The 23,603-nt window shown below is 36.9% G+C and overlaps 1 protein-coding gene across 5 annotated transcripts in view; it reads right to left on the bottom strand.

Annotated features, from left to right (window-relative positions):
• Positions 1-23,603, bottom strand: part of GPHN (gephyrin) — a 554,831-nt gene that overhangs the window by 239,559 nt on the left and 291,669 nt on the right. For all 5 annotated transcript variants that reach the window (XM_047797834.1, XM_047797836.1, XM_047797835.1 and 2 more), the window contains 2 exons: positions 6,173-6,239; positions 165-437 (listed from right to left, as the gene is read on the bottom strand). In XM_047797834.1, the coding sequence (XP_047653790.1) occupies positions 165-437; positions 6,173-6,239 (340 nt within the window). The remainder of the gene's footprint in view (positions 1-164; positions 438-6,172; positions 6,240-23,603) is intronic.

Here is a 23,603-nt window from a genome sequence, read left to right as displayed (position 1 = left end):
TAATGGAGGGAATATAGCGTCGAGTGTTATGAATATCTCAATTTTTTGAAAGGATACCCTGAAATGGTATTTAACTTATGCAAGAATGGGATGGAAATAGGGATGAAATCAATACATTTACCTGTGGGTTCTTTAGATCTTTGGGTCGCTCTCAGAAGGCTTACCTTGGCAGCAATGGCTGCTGCAGTTATATGTGATGAAGAACTGTCTTCTGTTGAAGCAACACCACTGTCTTTCTTCTCTTCTTCCTCTTCCTCACATTGAACCCCTTTGTCTTCTGTCTGTTTATGGGGGCTAGTTGTGGGAGGAGGAGAAAGAGGTGGTGGTGGGGAAGGTAAATCTTCAAGTTCATCATGCACTTCCTTTACTTTTACAATGGCATCCCGTAAAAGGTCAATGGCATGAGGTAGAGCTGGCAGTATGAACTGAAAGCATTCCTGTACGCAAGAGGAAGAAAAAAAAATACAAAACATTTTTATAGGCATATAAATGGTAGCAATAATTTTTTTGTGATTTTGAGTCTGTATTTCTCTACATCAGTCTTAGGAATGAATCATATTTAATGTATTGTCTTTGCAGTGTGAGATATGAAGTAAGCATGGTACATATTAATATATTATGAGAGAGCAGGCAATAGTTGTTATCTTTCTGTTAGAGAAGAGTACTAGAATAAAGCAATTGAGTACTGAACTATTTTATTCAGAGAGCTAAAGTTATGACTAACATCATGAAGTATAGCTAGACAACATTGTATAATATATAAAAATAGATATAAGTTTGTACAGAGCACTGCAGAGAAGTCATATATAATATATAGTTTATTGTTTTTTTGGGTGGAGAAGAGGTAGAGGAAGCTACAGAATTTATTGCAGGGTACCAAGTAAGGAGAATGGGCAACTAACGTTCATAAGATGTCCACTATTACCTATAATGTATCACCAGGAGAGAATAGGTGAGTACTTTAAAATCAGAACATAAGGCCAGATATGTTTGGAGAATATGTTTGGGCAAGTCTTTCTCTTTTACATTTAATGTAACTTACCTTAAAATCTAATATGTAAAGAAGTATCTTAGAATTTATGTAAGGTTACTGGAATACCTGGAAGGTATCTAATCTTTTAACCTACTGGTAAACTACATAGCAAAGAATTTAACCTTAATCACAGAGGTCTGGCCTTTACGCTCAGCTTTCGGGAAGTGAGCTCTAGTTCCTTGTTATGTTAGACCTGATGAAAGTGTCTCTGTTCACTTGGGGATTTTGGCCACAGAACAATCTAACAGTGTGGTTTATTATAAGGGTTTAGGGAAACATGATATCAATTTTGCCTCTGGAAAGGACTGAGAATGGCTGACTAACGGTCAACCAAGCGGGCAACATGTGATTAAGTTCCAGTGAAACCTCAGCATACCAATGGCAAAGGAGAGTGTGCCTAGTTAAGCAACACTCTGTGTATACTGTCTTATACTATGGCTAGGAGGAGGTGATGCTGTCCATGACTCCATGGAAGAGGATGAGCACAAGTTCCCTGTTTGTTACCTCTCTTAGACTCTGCCACATGTGCTTCTTTCTTTGGTCAATTTCTACCTGTATTCTTTCCCTGTAATACACTATTAACCATGAATATAACAGCTTTCAGTGAGTTCTGTAAGTCCTTCTTGTGAATTATTAAAAGTGAAGGTGATTTTAGAAATTCTCTCAATTGCAACTAGTATCAGAAGAGAGGACAGCCTTGCAGAATACTTCAATTTTGCAATTTGGCTAAGTTCTTTGTCTAACTTGTTGGTGTTAAGAAGTGGGATTTCACAGAAAGATCCTGACTTACTGAAACATGTGATCTGGGAAGAGGAAGGAAGAGAGGGTGGGGGATGACGAATTGTTAGAGCCTGGATGAACACAGGGACACCAAGAGTATGAAATTGTAGCTGTGCTGCAATTAGTTACTGGAGATAAAATTAGCAATGAAATTTTGAAATGACAGATGTGACTCAAGAGTTGTGTCACTGGATGCATTAAAGGAATGCAATATAACAAGAAACAGGTATTTCTCTTGTACTAGCTAAAACAGAAGTAATGGAGAATGTTGGGTGGATCCTGAGGCTGGGCCAAACTTGGATTTTGTATGGTCTGAAATATAGCTGCTAGCCTCAGAGTTGCTTCCAAAGGAACATGTCGTGTTGAAATAATGAATACTGAATAAAATTAGACTGATTCACAAGAAGATGGAGAAAGAGAAACAAGAGATTCAAGGGACTTGTCCTCATAGGGTTGAAATATTTAAATGGCTATTAAGAAATGTATGAATAAAGCGAGCATAGATGAGGGCAAAACAAAGGTCTTAAAGAAGCACTGTTGTGGGTTGAGTGGACAGATGGCAGCCCCTGCTGGTCTCCTAACATTAAGGAGTCCTAAACAAATCTCTATTTACCCTAATTTGGAGGAATTAAAAAAGCTAGGAGGCAAAGAAATCTTACCTTGAATTACCTTAAGTGAAGGCCCCATCATCTAATCAACATAAGGCTTGACAAAAGGTTCTGAATCTCCTGACCCAACCCAGGACTATAAATCCAAGGCCATATGGACATAGATGGTTAAAATTACCAGGAGACAGAGAAGGGCCTTTTCTGGGACTCCTTGACATGGGAGCTCCATGTACTGTGATTTTAAAACCTCCCAAAGTCCTAATGGAGGGGTACAGTTAGAATGGAAGGATATAGGAGTGCAACAATTGATAGGAACAAGGTGAAAGCTTGGATGAAAATTAGAATGTTTGTACAGTGAACTCTATATGAAGTAGTGAATCTTCTTTACTCAAATATATTATGTGGATGGATGTTGTATTTGGAGAATTCTTCTCCTACTTTGTATCGTAGAACAGAAGGTGTGTAAATCCACTCTCCCACCACCATAATTGGACATGCTAAATGGGACCACACAGGTCATGGATTTCCTGTACAAAAGACCTGTGTGGAGTGCAGACTGCAGCATATAGCAAAAACCTATGAGTGCCACCCAAAAGCAACTCTGGGATTTTGGACCAGAAAATTTCCATTTGAGAGACAATTACTAACTTGTTCTTGGCCTTTAATTGAGACTGCTCTTATGAATAGAGATCACAAAATAATCTTGAAACCTGAAATATCCATAATGTGCTGGGTAACGTCAGAGAAACACTCTAATGGGGAAGGGAATGCCCAGCAGAGTTCCATAATAAAATGGAAATGGTGCATATATAGAATCATGCTACCAGGAGAATGCAAGGAGGTACTCACGAGCAGGCAGCCTCTTTTCACCTAGGGCCGACTTCGGAACCACCTGAGGAGCTGCTGGATCCTATGGCCACTTGGGCCACTTGGGCGGTGCCCTATATACAGCTTTCTATTGATCAACAAAGAGCTGCTTGGTTTATGGATGGCAATTCCAAGGTGAAGGGACAGCATCCTGTTTGGAAGGCCGCCACTCTGATTGAAGAAGGTAAAAACAAATCAGCTCGATGGGCTGAACTGCATGTTTGCTGCTATGTTTGAGTTTTTACTGATTCATGGGAAGTGTCCATATGGCTTGGTCATATGGACTGGACAGGCAGACGGGCAATAGAAAAATGGTGTATTAAAGGGACACATATATGAGGCATGGCCTTATAGAAATTACTCTGAGACTGTAAGGGGTATGTTAAAGCAGATTATGTTAATGCCCATCACAAGAACTCCCTTCTAGAAATGGAAGTTGATAGGTACTGGCGAGCAGATATCCTGCTATACTTGCTTGATATGGCCACCTGGGCCCATGAGATAAGTGGACACTGAGGGGATGCAGCAATGCAGTTGAATCTAGATATATTCTTATATTCTCTGAGGCATAAAATGTCACTAAGAATTGTTCTGTCTGCTAAATAGACAGAGACGGCAGAGGACTATGCAGCAGATCCACAGGGGGAAGGTCATGCACACAGCTGGCAGGTTAGGCTGCTGCTGGTAGTCCCTGGAGGCCACAAATGGGTCCTAACAGGAACAGACACTTACTATGGAATGAGCTTTGCTTAACTAATAGTAGATGCAAATGCTCAGTGTACTATAAAAGGAACAGAACAAAAGATATTGTATCAATGAGAGGAGAAACACATTTCTTTAAATCAAGGAATACACTTTTTATCTTCAGAGCATGATATGATAGAAAATTAAAATGGGCAACTGAAAATTTGTTGTCTAAAATTGGAGGAGATAAAGGCTTAAAAGCCTTCATTAATGTGTGATCACACTCAACATTACAGAGTCCAGGTAAAAGTTCCCCCCAGACTTCTCTACTTTTCTGGGAAGAGGAGATGGAAAAAGATGCTGGTATGAAAATACTTTTTTTCTTTATACCACATCACCTCAACTTTTTTTTTTTTTTTTTTTTGCTACCTAATGTAGTGATTCTAGGACCAAGGCTGAAACTGTGGGTGCCAGAAGCAGGATGATTCTTAGTAGAAAGTATAACTATAATTGTATACCTTTATGTTAGAATTCCTAAGGATGGGATAGATTCTGTCTTATTCCATCTGGTCATGTTGAGGTTGACAGTAAATGCAGTTATATAGCCTAGTGTTTCAGACTGCCACTATCACTATACCTATGTAACTTTACTCTATATTAATGGGATGGACTGAGTGGGAAGTACTTGCTAAACTAATATTATTGATGGCAATATGGGCCAGCCCAGTGGCCAAACCAACTGTCTCATTCAAAGATTTTCAAAGGAAACATCTGAGTATCAATGGAGAAGGAGGAATGATGGTTGAAGGTAAAGGAATGAGTAAATGGGTTATGCTACAAGGGAAATACAGTATTATATTGGTGCCTCAAGAGAAGCTTAGAACAAGAGATGACACTGTTTCTTGGCTCAGTGTAGCAGATGCCAGAAAATGAAATGCCATATGTTGCTGAGACTGCTCCTGCTTTTGGAAACTGACAAGTCTGTAAACCTGAGGAACATTGCTCTGGGACACATTTTGATCATGTGATATGATGACAACTAGGCTAACTGTTAATGTCTCTGTAGGATTTCAGTAATGTGCCAGCATCTCCTGACTTATTTTTCAGGTTCTATCTACTACTTTACTATGATATTTATAATACAGGCAATGTATTAGTAAGTTAGTAAGATTATAATGCTGATATTGATGGTAATGAGTTCCTGATATATGAGTTAGAACCTCCTCAAAATGTAGTATCAATGGGAAATGACTGACCTGAGCAAGACAGCTAATTTCTATGGCAAGTAGAAATCACAGGGTACCAATAATAGAAGATCAAGGTGGAAAATTAGTACAAAAATTTGAAAATTTGTGTAATGGCTTTAGAGGATGAATTACTGTTTCTCTAAATTTCTCCCTATCCTACACTGGCTCCTCTAAATCTTAAGCACATTCACAATGCTAATTTTGTTGTGTCTGTAATATAAAAGCTGTATTAAATATAGATGCCCAGCCAGACAAATATGATTGTTTTTGTTAAGAGAGCCTAGACCAGAGGCCAGCGGGTAGCTTGTGTAAAGAATGAACCTTAACCAAAGAGTTTGGCCTCTGCCCTCAGCTACAAGCAAGTGATAGGAATGTCCTTTGTTTGGCCACCAGACAGTCTAATGGTGTGATTTATGCAAAGGGCTTTGTGAAATGTGGTATCAGTTTTGCCTTGGGAAAGTGTTGGAGACTGCAGGTATTAGTCTAGCCTCTGGGAAGGGCTAGAGATTAAAGGTCAGACACATGGACAGGATGTGATATACTTCAATAAAAACTCGGGATTCCAAGGGTTTAGAGCTTCCCTGATAAGCAATAATCCCTGTGTTACACACTGATGCCCTTGGAGTAATGTGTTTTTGACTCCAAGATAAGAGAAGCTCTCCATTTGGTACCTCTCCTTAACTCTGTCTTAGGTACCTCTTCGCTTGGTTGATTTTAATCTGTATGCTTTCCCTGTAATAAACCATAGCCATAAGTATATCGTCTTTCAATGAGTTCTCTTAGTTTTTCTTGTGAATTATTAAAACTGAGGGTTGATTTGAGAATGCACTGAAATGCAACTGGTGTCAGAAGTGAGGGTAGTCTTATGGAGTGCTCCAACTTTTTGATTGGCAAACTTTCATAGCTGGCCAAAACTTCTTACACTAAATCATATAAATCTCAAGACTGCTCACCTGAGATCCTTTCTTGCTACCTGGCAAGTTAATTATGAGAGTTTTCCCTCTGATTCCACATACAGGCCTGGAAGGAAAGAGAAACCGGATGAATGCTAAATTAGAATAAATGGTTGGTTTGAATACATTCAACAACAAAGACCAATCATTGTACTTTATATGTGAACAACTGTTTTAGGAATAAAATTGTTACACCTAAAGACTCACCCGTTTTTATACAAATTGGGCACTCACTCTGGCCGAGCTTTTTACAATAATGGTTAGGATAAACAATCAGATTCTGCTATATAGCACAGGGAACTATATATCCAATCACTTGTAAAGCAACAGGATGGAGGATAATGTGAAAAAAAGAATGTATATAAATGTATAACTGGGTCACTATGCTGTATAGCAGAAATAGAATGCTGTAAATCAACTATAATAAAAAATTAAAAATAAAAAATACAATAATGGTTAGTGTGGTAGATGAGAACATGAAAGAAGGGCCAATTTATCTTTTTTCTCTAACTTCTACTTGCTATCTCTTACTATTCTAATAGTTAGATGAGATAGTGTATTAAAAGTGACTAGCATAATAATATCTACGTTCAAAAGTCTAACATCTAAGCATTCATGAATTGAGAGACGTTTAAACTCTTGCTTCTCAGGAAATCTCTAAGTTTTAAAGTAAGACATGTCTCTCATAAATCAACAGCAGTGGAAAGAGTTTAGAGAGAACAGCTGTCAACAGATCCATTGATAGTACAGTCAATTTAAAGTAGATGTAAATTTTCAGGACATTTTTAAATCAAGTGGTTAGATAAGAAACCAAAAACGTAGAAAAGCATGGAAAACTGGAATCAAGAGTTGAAGGTCCAGATTTTATATGAGAATATGAATCATGCTTTGCCAATATTTGGCTGTTACTTGGATCTGATAACATATCATCTTCATCACTTGAAAACTAAAGGACTAGATTAGTCAGCTTCTAAAATTTTACAACCAAGATTGTGAGATACATAATGTTTTCTTAAAACTTCTGGTTGAGATTCTTCTTTTTTTGGTTGTACTCGTGGCTTGTGGAATTTCCTGGGCTAGGAATCAAAAACACATGGCAGTTGCAACATGTGCCACAGATGTGACCTGTGCCACAGCAGTGGCAATGAGGGATCCTTAACCCACTGCAGTATACAGGAACTGATTTTCTTCTTTAACTACTTTAACGATTATAAAATAACTTAAAATTCCATTATTTTATTTTTCTGGTCCTATTCATAAAGTTCATAACTATTTATTTAAAACTTTCCATACAATTTTTTTAAAAGTGAGATATAATTGACAAATGACATTTTATTTATTTATGTACTTATGCATGCTTTTTTTTTTTTTTTAGTGCTACATATAGAGGTTCTCAGGCTAAGGGTCGAATTGGAGCTGCACTGGCCAGCCTAACCCACAGCAACGGAGGATCTGAGCAGCATCTGCAACCTACACCATAGTTAATGGTAATGCTGGATCCTTAACCCTCCGAGTGGGGACAGGGACTGAACCTGCATCCTCATGGATACTAGTCGGGTTTGTTACCACTGAAGCACAATGGGAACTTTACAACATTTTATTAGTTTTGGATGTACAACATAATGATTTGATATACGAATATACTTGAAGTGATTATCACAGTAAGTTTAGTTAATATCCATCACCACACATAGTATATAGATCTTGTGATGGGAATGCTTAGTATACTTTCTTAGAAACTTTCAGTTATATAATTATAGTATTATCAGCTATAATCAAGTATTATCAACTAAATCAACATTATATACCCAAGATTTGTAAGTGGAAGTTTGTGCTTTTTGACCACCTTCACCCATTTTGTTCACTTACCAACCCCTACCTCTGGCAACCATTTATCTTCTCTGTAGATGTGAGTTATTTTTAGATTATACATTTAAGTGAGATCATACAGTATTTGTCTTTTTCTATCTGATCTATTTTACTTAGCATAATGCACTCAAGGTCCATTCATGTCACAAAGAGCAAGGTCTTCTTTTTTAGGACTGAATAATATTCTGTTTATGTTTATACATATAATTTTCTTTATCCATTCACCCATCAATGGACACTTAGGTTGTTTCCATGCCTTGGCTATTGTAAATAATGTTGCATTAAATATGGAGGTGCAGATATCTTTTTGAGATTCTGTTTCCTCTGGAAAAATAACCAAAAGTCAAAGTGCTGGATCTTATGGTAGTTCTGCTTTTAATGTTTTTTTAGGAACCTCTATACTGTTTTCCATAGTGGCTGCACCAACTTACATTCCAAACAACAGTGTATGAGGGTTCCCTTTTCTCCACATTCTCTCCAACACCTGTTATTTCTTGTTACTGATAACAACTGTTCTAATGGATGTGAGGTGATATCTCTTCATGGTTTTGAGTAATATTTTCCTAATTAGTGATGTTGAACATCTTTGAATGTGCCTGTTGGCCATCTGAATGTCTTCTTTGGAAAAACATCCATTCAGATCCCCTGCCAATTAAAATACAAAAAATTGTTGGTGAATTCTTAAGTTATTTTGACATTAACCCCTTTTTGGACATATGGTATATCTGCTGCCATTTGGTAGGTTGTATTTTCATTTTGTTAATGGTTTCCTTTGCTGTACAGAGTTTTTTGTTTTTTTTTAATGTAGTCCAATTTGTTTAATTTTGCTTTTGTTTCTCCTATTTGAGGATATATATTCAGAATGATATTATTGCTAAGACTGACATCAAAAAGTATACTGCCTATGCTTCCTTTTAGGAGTTTCATGATTTTAGGTCTCACATTCAAGTCTTTAATCCATTTTGAGTTAATTTTTGGCTATAGTTTAAGATAGGGTCGAGTTTCGCTCTTTTGCATATGGCCGTCCAGTTTTACTGAAGAGACTTTCCTTTCGCCATTGTATGTTCTTTACTCCTTTGCTATAAGTTAAATGTCCATGTAATGTATCATTTTATTTCTGGGCTCTCAATTCTGTTCCATTGAATTACGTCTGTTTTTTTATAACTACCACGCTACTTTGATTATTATAGATTCGTAGTACAATTTGAAATCACTAAATGTGATACCTCTAGCTTGATCATTTTTCTCAAATTGCTTTGGCTATCCAGGGTCTTTTGTAGTTCTATATAGGTTGTAGGATTTTTTTGTTCTATTTCTATGAAACGTGTCATTGGTATTTTGATGGGAATTCCACTGAATCCGTAGGTTGACTTAGGTAATGCGGATATTTTAACAATGTTAATTTTGCAACTCATAAGCATGGAATATTACTCCATTTCTTCGCATCTCATTCAATTTCTTTCAACAACATCTTATAGTTTTCACCTGCTTGGATAAATTTATTCCTAGATATTTTATTCTTTTTATTGTGATTGTAAAAGAAATTGTTTCATTAATTTCTCTTTATGCTAGCACTTGCTTAGTGCATAGAAATGCAACAGTTTTTTCTATATTGATTTTATATTCTACAACTTCACTACATTCATTCACTAGTTCTATTAGTTTTTTGGTGGGATCTTAAAGGTTTTCTATACATAAAATCATGTTATTCACAAAGGGAGATAGTTTTATTTCTCCCTTTCCAATTTGTATTTCTTTTATTTTTTATTTATTTAGTTATTTTTGTCTTTTTGCTTTTTTGCCTTTTCTAGGACTGCTCCCATGGCATATGGAGGTTCCCAGGCTAGGGATCTAATTGGAGCTGTAGCCACCAGTCTACGCCACAGCCAGAGCAACGTGGGATCTGAGCCGCGTCTGCAACCTACACCACAGCTCACGGCAATGCTGGATTCTTAACCCACTGAGCAAGGCCAGGGATCGAACCCGCAACCTCGTGGTTCCTAGTCGGATTTGTTAACCACTGAGCCATGACGGAAACTCCAGTATTGCTCTTATTTCTTTTTCTTACGTAATTGCTCAAGCTAGGACTTTAGTACTATGTTGAATAACACTGGCAAGAGTGCGTATCCTTGTCTTGGTTCTGATCTTAGGAAAAAACTTTCAGTGTTCCACCACAGCTGTGGGTTTATCACATACAGCTTTTACAATGTTGATATACATTTTATCAAGTTTTTTTTTTTTCATCATCATAAGGTGGTGACTCTTGTCAAATACTTTCTGCTTTTGAAGCTACTGATACAATCAAGATTTTTATCTTTCATTTTTTTTTTACTAGTGTGTTATATTACATTGATTTATTTGTGGATACTGAACCATCCTTACACCCCTGCAATACATCCCATTTGATCATAGGGGATGATCCTTTTTAACATATTGTCATATTCAGTTTGCCAAAGTTTCCTGAGAATTTTTGCATCTATGTTCATCAGACATACTGGCCTGTAATATTCTTATGTGTTTCCTTGTCTAGTTTTGATATCAGGGTAATGTTGGCCTCATAAAAAGAGTTATGAAGTGTTTCCTTCTCTTCTGGTGTTTGGAAGAGAATTGGCATTATTTAAATGCTTGGTAACATTCACCATTTTAGTTGTCTGGTCCTGGACATTGTTTCTTGGGAGGTTTTTGATTTCTGTCTCCATCTCCCTACTGGTGATAGGTCTTTTCAAATATTCTATTTCTTATGTTTCAGTCTTGAATGTAGGATTCTAAGAATTCATCCATTTCTTTTCAGTTGTACAATTTGTTAGTATATAGTTATTCACAGTATTTTCTTATGAACCTTTGTATTTCTGTGATATTTGTTATAATTTCCCTTCATTTCTATTATTATTTATCTACATCTTCTCTTTTCTTTTTTCTTAGCAAGTCTAGCTAAATGTTTGTCAATTTTGTTTACCTTTTCAAATAACAAGCTCTTAGTTTCATTGACTTTTTCTATTGTCTTTTTAGTCTCTATTTCATTTATTTTTGCTCTGATTTTTATTTCCTTCCTTCTACAGATTTTACATTTTGTTCTAATTTTTCCCTAGTTTCTTTAGGTGTAAGGTTAGATTGTTTGAGATATTGCTTGTTTCTTAAGGTAGGCCTATATTTTGGTAAACCTCCCCCTAAGTACTGCTTTTGCTATATCCCACAGATTTTTATATATTGTTATTTTCATTTTTATTTGTCTTTAGGGTTTTTTTAAAAAACTTCTCCTTTGATTTATTCATTGACCCAATAGTTGGTCAGTAGCATGTTGTTTACCCTCTACATATTTGTGATTTTTCTAGTTTTCTTCTTTTGGTTGATGGCTAGTATTATGCATGGTGGTAAAAAGATGCCCATTAAGATTTCAATATTTAAATTTATGAAGACTTCTTTTGTGCTCCAACATATGGTTTATCCTTGAGAATGTTCCATGTGCATTTGAGAAGTAAATGTAGCCTGCTTCATTTGAATGAAATACTCTGTATAAATCTCATAAATCCATTAATCTAATGTTTAATTTAGGGAATATGTTTCCTTTTTGAGTTTCTGTCTGAATGATGTGTCCATTTTGGGGGAATTCTTCAATTCATCAATGTTTTATAGTTTTCAGTGTACAGGTCTTTGACAGTTAAACATACTTCTAGACATTTTATTCTTTTTGATGCAATTGTAAATAGGATTGTTTTCTTCACTTCCTGATAACTTACTACTGCACAGAAATGTAACTGATTTTTATATATTGATTTTGTATCACCCAAGTTCACTTAACTAGTTTAGATTTTTTTTTTTTTTGGTGAACTCTGTAGGGTTTACTACATATACTATGTCATCTGCAAAGAGAGATAATTCTACTTCTTCCTTTCTGATTTGGGAGACATTTCTTTTCCTTGTTTACTTGCTTTGGCTAGGACTTCAATTACTATGTTGAAGAAAAGTGCCTTGATCTGTGCCTTGATCCTGATCTTAGAGGAAAACTTTTGTTTTGCATCATTGAATATGTTACTTGTGGGGGTTTTTCATATATGGCCCTTATTATACTGAGGTATGTTCTCACTATACCAACTTTGCTGAGTTTTCATTATGAATAGATGTTCGACTTTGTCAGATGTTTTTTCTGCATCTATTTAGATCATATGATTTTTATCCTTCATTTTATTAATGTGGTCTATCACACTGAACTGTGGATGTTGGGAACTTTTCTGTATCTTCTAGGTTGACAAATTTGTTGGTGTATTGTTGTATGCAGTAATTGTTTATGTTTTTTTGCATTTTTGTAGTATCAGTTGTAATGTCTCTTCTTTCATTTCTTTTTATTTATTTATTTATTTTTATTTGTTTGTCTTTTTGCTTTCTCTATGGCTGCTCCTGTGGCATATGGAGATTCCCAGGCTAGGGGTCTAATCGGAGCTGTAGCCGCCGGCCTATGCCAGAGCCACAGCAACGTGGGATCCGAGTTGAGTCTGTAACCCACACCACAGCTCACGGCAATGCCAGATCCTTAACCCACTGATTAAGGCCAGGGATCAAACCTGCCACCTCATGGTTCCTAGTCAGATTCATTAACCACTGCGCCATGACGGGAATTCCTCTTCTTTCATTTCTAATTTTATTTATTTGAATCCTCATTTCCTGGTGAGTCTAGCCAAAGGCTTGTCTATTTTATCTTTTCAAAGAACCAAGTTTTAGTTTTGGTCTTTTTAGTCTCTACTTTTTTCGACTCTGGATTTTATTTCCTTCTTTCCATTACAAGCTTAGTTCTTTTTCCTTTTTTAAAAAATTCTTTGGGAGTTCCCATCATGGCTCAGTGGAAACAAATCCAACTAGGAACCATGACGTTGCTGGTTTGATCCCTGGACTCCCTCAGTGGGTTAAGGATCTGGAGTTGCCATGAGCCATGCTGTAGGTCACAGACGTGGCTTGGATCCTGAGCTGCTTTGGCTGTGGCATAGTCCAGCAGCTGTAGCTCTGACTGACCCCAAGCCTAGGAACATATGCCTCGGGTGTGGTCCCAAAAAGAGCAAAAAAAAAAAAAAAAAATTCTTTGGAGTGCACTGTTAGGTTATTTCTTTGAGCTCTTTCTTGTTTTTTTTGTTTGTTTTTTTGGCTTTTTGCCTTTTCTAGGGCTGCTCCCATGGCATATGGAGGTTCCCAGGCTAGGGGTCTAATTGGAGCTGTAGCCGCTGGTCTATGCCACAGCCAGAGCAACGCGGGATCTGAGCCGCATCTGCAAAAACTACACCACAGTTCACAGCAATGCCGGATCCTTAGCCCACTGAGCAAGGCCAGGGATCGAACCCGCAACCTCATGGTTCCTAGTCGGATTTGTTGACCACTGAGCCACGACGGGAACTCCACTTTCTTGTTTCTTAATGGAGGCATTTATTGCTCTGAACTTCCCTCTTAGAACTGCTTTTGTCTTAAAGTTCTGGTACGTTGTATTTCTTTTTTCCTTGTCTCAAGATATTTTTTGATTTCTTCTTTGACTCATTGATTATCCAGTAGCATGCTGCTGAATCTCAGAAATTTGAATATTTGTGAATTTTCCAATTTTCTTCTTGTAATTGATTCCTAGTTTCATACTATTTATAGTCAGGAAAGATGCTTAATACGATTTTAATTTTCCTAAATTTTAAGACTTCTATTGTGGCTCAACACATGATCTATTCTAGAGAATGTTCTATGTACATTTAAGAAGAATGTGTATTCTGTTGCTTTTGCATGAAATGTTTTACAAATGTCTTTTAAGGCCATCTGATCTGAAGTGTCATTTAAGTCCAATGTTTCTTGCTGTTTTTCTGCCTCAATGATCTATCCATTGATGAAAGTGAGTATTGAAATCTACAATTATTATATTGCTGTGTATTTTTCCCTTCTGTTCTTTTATCACTGGCTTTATATACTTAGGTGCTCCTAATGTTGGGTGCATAAATACTTACAAATGTAACATCCTCTTTGGATCAACTCCTTTATTGTTATACAGTGACCTTTGTCTCTTACTACAATATTTTTCTTGAAGTTTATTTTGTCTGATACACTTATAGCTATACTAGTTTTCTTTTGTTTTTCATTTGCATAGAATATCTTTTGCCATTCTTTTATTTTCAGTGTGTATGTGCCCATATGTCAGAAGTTATTTTAACAGCATATAGTGTTTTTTTTTAATTTTAAATCCATCCAGCCACTCTGTTTTGATTGAAGAATTCATTCATTTACATTTAAAGTGATTATTGATGGGAGTTCGTGTCATGGCGCAGTGGAAACGAATCTGACTGGGAACCATGAGGTTTAGGGTTCCATCCCTGGCCTCGTTCAGTGGGTTAAGGATCTGGCGTCACCATGAGCTATGGTGTAGGTCACAGACAAGGCTCAAATCTGGCGTTGCTGTGGCTCTGGCATAAGCTGGAAGCTACAGCTCCGATTAGACCCCTAGCCTGGGAACCTCCATTTGCCACTGGTGCAGCCCTAAAAAAAGAAAAAAACAAACAAACAAAAAAAGTCTTTATTGATAAGCGTGGACTTACTGCTATTTTGTTCACTGTTTTCTTTCTGTTTTATAATTTCCTTGCTACTTTCTTCTTTTCTTCCTCCCTTGCTTTGGGAATTCATGATTTTTTTTTTTTTTTAAGTGGTGTGCTTAGATTCCTTTCTCTTTGAATTTTGTATGTATACCATAGGTTTTTGCTTTTTTACCATGAGGTTTATGCAGAACATCTGTCATTTGCAGGTGTCTTTTAAGCTGATAGTGACTTAAATTCAAACATATTCTAAAGCTCTTTCTTACTCTGTCCACTGTTTTATGTTTTTGATGTTGCAATTTCCATCTTTTTAAGTTGAGTGTTCACTGTCTTATTGTTATTTTCACTACTTTTGTATTTTAACTTTTACCCTAGGTTTATCAGTGGTCAAAACATTACCTTTACAACTTTAGATTATTCTAAATTTAACTATATATTTACCTTTACCAGTGATATTTACACTTTCATGTTTTCTTGTTAGTACTCTTTCATTTAAGCTTAAAGAAGTACCTTTAACTTTTTTTATAAGGCCAGTCTAGTGGTGTTGAACTCCTTCAGTTTTTGTGTGATTGGCAATTTCTTCCTCTCTTTTCAACCCTGAAGGACAACTTTCTTGGGTAAAGTACTCTTTGTAGACAGCATTTTTCCCTTCAGCATTTAAAATACATCTTGCTACTCCCTTATGGTCTGCAAAGTTACTGTTGAAAAATCTACTGAAGGGATTATGAAGGTTCTCTTGCATATAAAAAGTTGTTTTTCTCTTCCTGCTTTTAAGATTCCCTCCTTGTCTTTAACTTTGGACAATGTAATTATGATGTGTCTTTCTGTGTGTGTCATCTTTATTGGAACTCTCTGGGTTTCCTGGATCTGGATGTCTGTTTCTCAGGTTAGAGATATCTTTAGCCATTAATTATTTCTTCAAATAAGTTTATCTCCCTTCCTTTTCCTTTTTCTGGGATTATAACAATGTGAATATTGTTCTGTTTGATGTGTCCTGTAATTTCCTGAATCTATCTTCATTCTTTTTCTTTTTGTTTCTCTGTATGGATGAATTCCATTGCCCTATCTTAAAATTTCCTGATCCATTCTCCTGCTTTACCTAGTGTTGTTCAATCCCTATCAGAATTTTCAATTCAGCTATTATATTCTTCAAGTTTGTGATTTCTTGTATTCTCTCTTTGTTGAAATTCTCATTTTGTACATGCATTTGTTCTCCAGACCTTGGTGAGCACTTTTATGACCAGTATTTTGAACATTTTTTCACATTGGTAAACCACATATCTCTGTTTCATTAATATGTTTTTCTGATGTTTCATCTGATAGGTATGGAGAATTTGATGGCTACATGCTTTGGGGATCTTTGTAATTTTATACTGCATGTTTACCCTATCAGTGTTCATGTAGTTTCCTTTTCCAAGTATAGTTGCCATAGATTTAACCTTATTGAAAATGATGTGGGATTCTCCAAAAGAGACACACGGATGGCCAAAAACCACATGAAAAGATGTTCAACATCACTCATCATTAGAGAAGTGCAAATCAAAACCACTATGAGGTACCACCTTACACCAGCCAGAATGGCTGAAATCAAAAAGTTTATAGGCAATAAATGCTGGAGAGGGTGTGGAGAAAAGGGAATCCTATTACACCGTTGGTGGGATTGTAAATTGGTGCAACCACTGTGGAAAACAGTATGGAGATTCCTCAGAAAACTCAAAATAGAACTACCATTTGATCCAGCAATCCCATTCCTGGGCATCTATCCAGAGAAAACCATGACTCGCAAAGACACATGTACTCTCATGTTCATTGCTGCACTCTATTCAATAGCCAAGACATGGAAACAACCTCAATGTCCATCGACAGAGGAGTGGATGAAGAAGATGTGGTACATATACACAATGGAATATTACTCAGCCATCAAAAGGAATGAAATACTGCCATTTTTAGCAACATGGATAGACCTAGAAATTATCATGCTAAGTGAGGTCAGCCATACAATGAGACACCAACATCAAATGCTTTCCACTGACATGTGGAATCTGAAAAAAGGACACAATGAACTTCTTTGCAGAACAGATACTGACTCACAGACTTGAAAAACTTATGGTTTCCAAAGGAGACAGGTTGGGGTGTGGGGGAATGTGCTGGGGTTGTGGGATGGAAATCCTATAAAATTGGGTTGTGATGATCATCATACAACTATAAATGTAATACATTCAATGAGTAATAAAAAATAAAGTTAAAAATAAGAAAATGATGTGGGGTCTATAAATATTTTTAATTTATCAAGCATTACAGAATTTGGAATCTATTTTTCAAGAATATAACATTAGGAGTTCCTGTCGTGGTGCAGTGGTTAATGAATCCGACTAGGAACCATGAGGTTGTGTGTTCGATTCCTGGCCTTGTTCAGTGGGTTAAGGATCCGACGTCGCTGTGAGCTGTGGTGTAGGCTGCAGATGCGGCTTGGATCCCGCGTTGCTGAGGCTGTGGCATAGGCTGGTGGCTACAGCTCCGATTAGACCCCTAGCCTGGGAATCTCCATGTGCCATAGGAACAGTCCTAGAAAAGGCAAAAAGAAAAAAAAAAAGGTATATAACTATGTTCCATGGATGTTTCCAAGAATGTTCAAAGTTTTAACTCTCTCCTCCACAAGGTTAGTGGCAAGTTAAAATTCAGTCAATACTTTTAATTATATCTCCAATAATACTTCATCTGCTCTAGGTTGCTATCTAATAGCAGTGTTAATAAAGCTACAGGCATAAACTTCCATCAGTTCTGTCTCTATGTAATAGTTAAAATATCTAAAACCATTATTTCTCTCTGTGTGTGTTCTTTGCATCTGTGTGTATGTGTACACAATAATTTATTTATTTATTTATTTATTTTGTCTTTTTGTTGTTGTTATTGCTGTTGTTGCTATTTCTTGGGCCGCTCCCGCGGCATATGGAGGTTCCCAGGCTAGGGGTCGAATTGGAGCTGTAGCCACTGGCCTACGCCAGAGCCACAGCACCTCGGGATCCGAGCCACGTCTGCAACCTACACCACAGCTCACGGCAACGCCAGATCGCCAACCCACTGAGCAATGGCAGGGACCGAACCCGCAACCTCATGGTTCCTAGTCGGATTCGTCAACCACTACGCCACGACGGGAACTCCTGTACACAATAATTTAAAGCTTTAGTATACAGACATGAGAAATTATATCTGATTTTTTCCACTTGATCTCTTTTGCATTTTATTTTGTCAGAAGATTAGATCAGAAGAATTTTATGAAAAAGTCTTTGTTAGTTCCCTGGTCTGAATGTTTAAAGATTAATCTACAGATGTGATTTTTTTTCATCTCTTGACTGTCCAGAGTTATTGCAAGAAGAAAGTACTTTACATTTATGTAAGTCTTTTTGGTTAGTAAAGTGTTTTTACAAACACAATTTTCATTTAATAATCTTCAAAAACATAAGCATCAAGCACAAAACACAAATGCAAACACAAGTCTTAGCATATTCCAAAACTTATTAAACTAAAGATGTCCACTATGTATTCTGAGATAAATGCAACCCAATTCCTTATGGAGTTTACAAATGTATTACAGGTCATTAAAGCATATAAATAAACAACTACAAGATAGCAGGTAATGACACAAATTATCATTAAATATCATGAGTTCAAAATAAAAGCAGTAAACCTCTAGTCGAGGGTATGAAGTAAGTCTCTATGGAAGAGATAGCATTGGAGTGTATAAAGGAAAATATTTCAACAGGTCGGAAAGTGGTGGAAAGGTAAGAAAAACAGTTGAGGCGGAGAGGGATAAAGAATGTTAAAGCACAGAGATAAAAAAAAGCACCAAATATATTTTGGGTATATTAAATCTTCCCCTAGTGAGATCACACTGTACTCAGAAGAGTGATATGAGATAAGATATACCAGTGGAAAGATGCTGCAGACTGATAGATTAAAAGTTTTTAATGAGTGGTCTTTGCACCAGCAACATATGCAACATTTGGAATTTGTTAGAAATGTAAAATCTCCCACACTGCACTTCTACTTTCCTCACTGTGACTGATCTACTGAATCAAAACATATGGAGTGAGATCCAGCACTTAATATGTTACCAAGCTCTCTAGTTGATTCTGTTCCATAGCAAAACTTGAGAACTACTGTGATAAACAATTTCTGAATTCTGTTATTACTATTTGCTATCAGTGTATTAGTTAGTTATGGAGCCTTTTCAATGCAGTTTTCAAATCTGAGTTGTTGTAGACATTAATACAATACTTAACATATAATGTAAAGTACAGTGGATACATAATGTATAGTATAGTACAAAATGGATACTTAATTAATACATGACCCTTTTTTTTTCCTCTTAGAAAGTACTTTGGGATTAGACATTGGAAGTCATATATTCATTATAAATATCTACAATATGTTCCTCAGGTATTGGGAACATTGATGAATTCTGTTCAATTTTATTAAGCACAGTTTGAGGAATAATAGTAAAATATAAAGTGAAAGGGACTAATAAAAGATAAAGAATAGGAAGTCTGATGATAGAAAATAGTAAATACAGGTTGAAAGATTTTTGGTACACGTTCTGTGATATATCTGTTTCAGTACCTTGTGCTGTTCAATCTCTCAGAATTTTCAATTCAGTTACTGTTTTCTTCAAGTTTGTGATTTCTTGTATTCTCTATTTGTTGAAATTCTCATTTTGTATATGCATTGTTCTCCTGACCTTGGTGAATTCTTTTATGACTCCCACTTTCTTTTCTATTGTGTTTTTTTTTTTTTTTTGTGGGGAGTAAAGGGAATAGAGTCTGATTTTCTCTTTTGCTATTAGTAATATGGCAATGAGATTGAGAAGACTTGTGAATAATTTAACATCTAATACTTAACAAGTGTTTGTTATATATCATGTGTTTTACTAACATATATCTTTTACATACATAAGTATAAATTTTTATATTACACATACAACAGCCCCACAAAGTATATACACAAAAACTTTCTAGTTTTTCACATATAAATTACTGTCAACTATGACAGATATTACTTGCCTTTTAGTTCTAATTTAAATGAACACATTTATGTTAAGAAAGAAGAAAAAAATGGAATCTTATAAAAGCCTCAACTACAACCACAAATGGCAGGAAAAAGGGTGGAAGATAAAAAGAGGAACAATACAGGGCAAAAAAAAAAAAAGGAGTAACAAATGTGGGAAATATATGAATATCAATGGTCTAAATACACCAATTAAAAAACAAAAATTGTCAGAGATGATTGAAAACATGATTAAATTATAAGTTGTGGACAAGAAATCTATTTAAAATATAAAGATACACATACAGATTAAAAGTAAAAGGACATACGGTGTTTCTGTTGTGGCTCAGTGGGTTAAGAACCTGACCAGTCTCCATGTGGATGCAGGTTCGATCCCTGGTCTTTCACAGTGTGTTAAGGATCCAGCATTGGTGGAAGCTGTGGTGAAGGCTGCAGATGCGGCTTGGATTTGGTGTAGTTGTGTCTGTGGTGTAAGCCAGTGGCTAAGGCTCTGATTTTACCCCTAGTCTGGGAACCTCCATACGCCACGGGTGCAGCCCTAAAAAGATAAAAAAGAAAAAAAGTAAATGGATGCAGAAAATTATATCATGCTAACATTAATCAAGAAAGCACAAGTAGCTATATTAATTTCAGATAGAGTAGACGTCAAAGCCAGGAAAGATAATAGGGATAAAGAAGGACATTACACAATGATGAAGGGGCTGATTCTCCAAGAAGATATAATGATCTTTAGTGTGTATGGATCTAATAACAGAGTGTCAAAATACATGAGGGAAAACTCAAAAACTTCAAAGAGAAATATACAATTCCACTATTATAGTTAGACACTTAAACGTACTTCTGTTAGAAATGGACAGATACAACTTAGGGAAAACCAGTAAGGACATAGTTGAACTCAACAACATTATCAATCAACAGAGTATAACCAACATGTATAGTAACTTCATCCAACAATGACAGAATACACATTCTTCTCAAGCTCACATGGGACATTACCATGACAGACCACAATTCGGGCCAGAAGACACATCTTACAAATTAAAAAGAATAGAAATTATACAATATCTTCTATCAGACCACAATGGAATTAAACTAGAAAACCAGAAATCAGTAATAAGAGGATAAAAGAAACACAGAATGCCTGTAGATTAAATGACATTTCTTTCTTTTTTCTTTCTTTTTTTTTTTGTCTTTTTGCCTTTTCTAGGGCTGCTCCCACAGCATATGGAGATTCCTAGGCTAGGGGTCCAATCAGAGCTGTATCTGCTGGCCTACACCAGAGCCACAGCAACGCGGGATCCGAGCCGTGTCTGTGACCTTCACCACAGCTCACGGCAACGCCGGATCCTTAACCCACTGAGCGAGGCCAGGGATCGAACCCGAAACCTCATGGTTCCAAGTTGGATTTGTTAACCCCTGAGCCATGACAGGAACTCCTTAAATGACATCTCTTGAACTAATAATTGATTATAGCAAGGTTTTCAGAAACAAATTTAATATACAAAAGTCAATTGCTTTGGACAAAAGATGGCAGAGTAGAAGGAATTGTTGTTTACCTCCTAATGAGCAAATAACTGCTAAATAACTATTGATGAAAAAGACTGGAACCTACCAAAAAAAGATACTCTACATCCAAAGATATAACGAAGGAACCATGATAAGATAGTAGGAGGGGTGCACTTACAAAATATAATGAAATTGCATGCAACCCTGGGGGTGTGATCTATAAATGAGAATAAATACTTCTCAGAAGTTCTCCCACAAGAGTAAGACCTCCAAGCTCCATGTCAGGTTCCCCAGCCTAGGGTCTGGCATAGAGAAGAGGTGCCTCCACAGCATTTGGCTTTGAAGGCCAGTGGCTCTTAACTAAAGGAGCTACATGGGACTGATGGAAACAGATTTGACTCTTGAAGGGTGCATACAAGATCTCATACACTCCAAGACCCAGGGCAAGAGCAGTGACAATATGATCAAGTTGGCTAGACTAACTTGCTGGTCTTAGAAGGTCTTATGTGGGGAACAGGGGATAGTTTTGGCTTTCTCTGGGATAAAAGCTGGTGGAGGCGTATTAGAAAGCATTCATCTATTCTAGAACTCCTGCTAGAGGAAGACGCCTTGCTTCATTCATTAACCCCAAGACCTGGCCACATTCAATGGCTTATAGGCTCCAGTGCCGGGATTCCCCAGGCCAAATAACCAACAGGGTGTGAAGAAAGCACCATCAATAAGGAGAGAGGCTGGAGTTCCCATCGTGACTCAGCAGTAACGAATCCAACTAGGATCCAGGAGGACCCAGATTCGGTCCTTGGCCTTGCTTGGTGAGTTAAGGATCCAGTATTGCCATGAGCCGTGGCATAGGTTTCAGATGTGGCTTGGATCCCACGTTACCATGACTGTGGTATAGGCTGGTAGCTGTAGCTCCAATTCAACCTTTAGCCTGGGAACTTCCATATGCAGCCCTAAAAAAAATAAAAAAAATAAAAAAATAAGGAGAGAAGCTGCCTAAAGACTTCCTGAGCCCAAAGCCACTTCTGGATACGCCCCCTGACATGGACCCTTGTCTAACAGAAGGCCAAGAGCAAGCTCAGCACACCAGGGGGCACAGGCCTCTCCCACCAGGAAGCCTGCACAAACCTTTAGGTCAGCTGCATTCGCCACGGAACAGAAACTGGAACCAAAAACTATGATCTGGCAGCCTAGGAAACTGACTGTGCAAAGGCAGATCAAAACCTACCCTGGGAACAGCTGGTCAGTGGCCCTTAGGCGAAAGCAGGGAGCATTCTTCTGGAACACATAGGAAATCCCTTATGGAGTGCCACTTCTTCAATATGGAGAAACATTACTTTCCGTATATGTAAAAATACAAATAGAAATTTAGACAAAATGAAATGGCAGAGGAATATGTTTGAGGTGAAGGAATAAGATAAAACCCCAGAAGGACAATTAAGTAACACAGAGATACGTTATCTACCTGAGAAAGAGTTCAGAATGACTGTAAAGATGATCCAAGAACTCAGGAAAAGAATGGATTTACACAGTGAGAAGTTAAAAGAAATTTTAAACAAAGATAAAATATAAAGAACAACCAAAGAGTTGAAGAACATAAGAACTGAAATGAAAAATACAATATGGGAGTTCCTGTAGTGACTCAGTGGTTAATGAATCCAACTAGCATCCATGAGGATGTGGGTTCAATCCCTGACCTCACTCAGTGGGTTAAGGATCTGGCACTGCTGCGATCCATGGCATAGGTTGCAGATGTGGCTTGGAGCCCACATTGCTGTGGTTGTGGTGTAGGTGGGCAACCTCAGCTCTGATTCGACCCTTAGCCTGGGAACCTCCATATGCCATGGGTGCGGCCCTAAAAAGACAAAAAGACCAAAAAAAAAAAAAAAGAAAGAAAGAAAAACACAATAGGAGGATTCAATAGCAGAATAAATGAACCAGCAGAATGGATGAATGAGCTGTAAGACAGTGTAGTGAAAATCACTGCTACAGAACAGAATAAAGAAAAAATAATGAAAAGAAATGAGGAGAGTTCAAGTGACCTCTGGGGTAATGTACAACATACCACCATTTGTGTCAGAGGGTGCCCAGAACAGAATAGAGAGAAAAAAGGGCCTCAAAAAATATTTAAAGAGATAATTGTTGAAAACTTCTTTAACATGGGAAAGGAAACAGTCAGCCAAGTCCAGGAAGTGCAGAGAGTCCCATACAAGATTAACCGAAGGAGGAAAATGGTGAGACACATAATAATCAAATTGACAAAAATCAAAAAGAGAAAATATTAAAATCAAAAAGGGAAAAATAACAACACACAAGGGAATCCTCATAATGTTATCAGCTGATTTTTAAGCAGAAATGCTACAGGCCAGAAAGGAGTAGCATGATATATTTAAAGTGATGCAAGAGAAAAAAACCTACAACCAATACTCTACCCAATAAGGCTGTCA

Source organism: Phacochoerus africanus, chromosome 9 (genome assembly GCF_016906955.1).
Source record: "Phacochoerus africanus isolate WHEZ1 chromosome 9, ROS_Pafr_v1, whole genome shotgun sequence".
Lineage (NCBI taxonomy): Eukaryota > Metazoa > Chordata > Mammalia > Artiodactyla > Suidae > Phacochoerus > Phacochoerus africanus.
The sequence above is the reverse complement of the archived record's forward strand: the minus strand, read 5'-3'. Positions and strand labels throughout refer to the sequence as shown.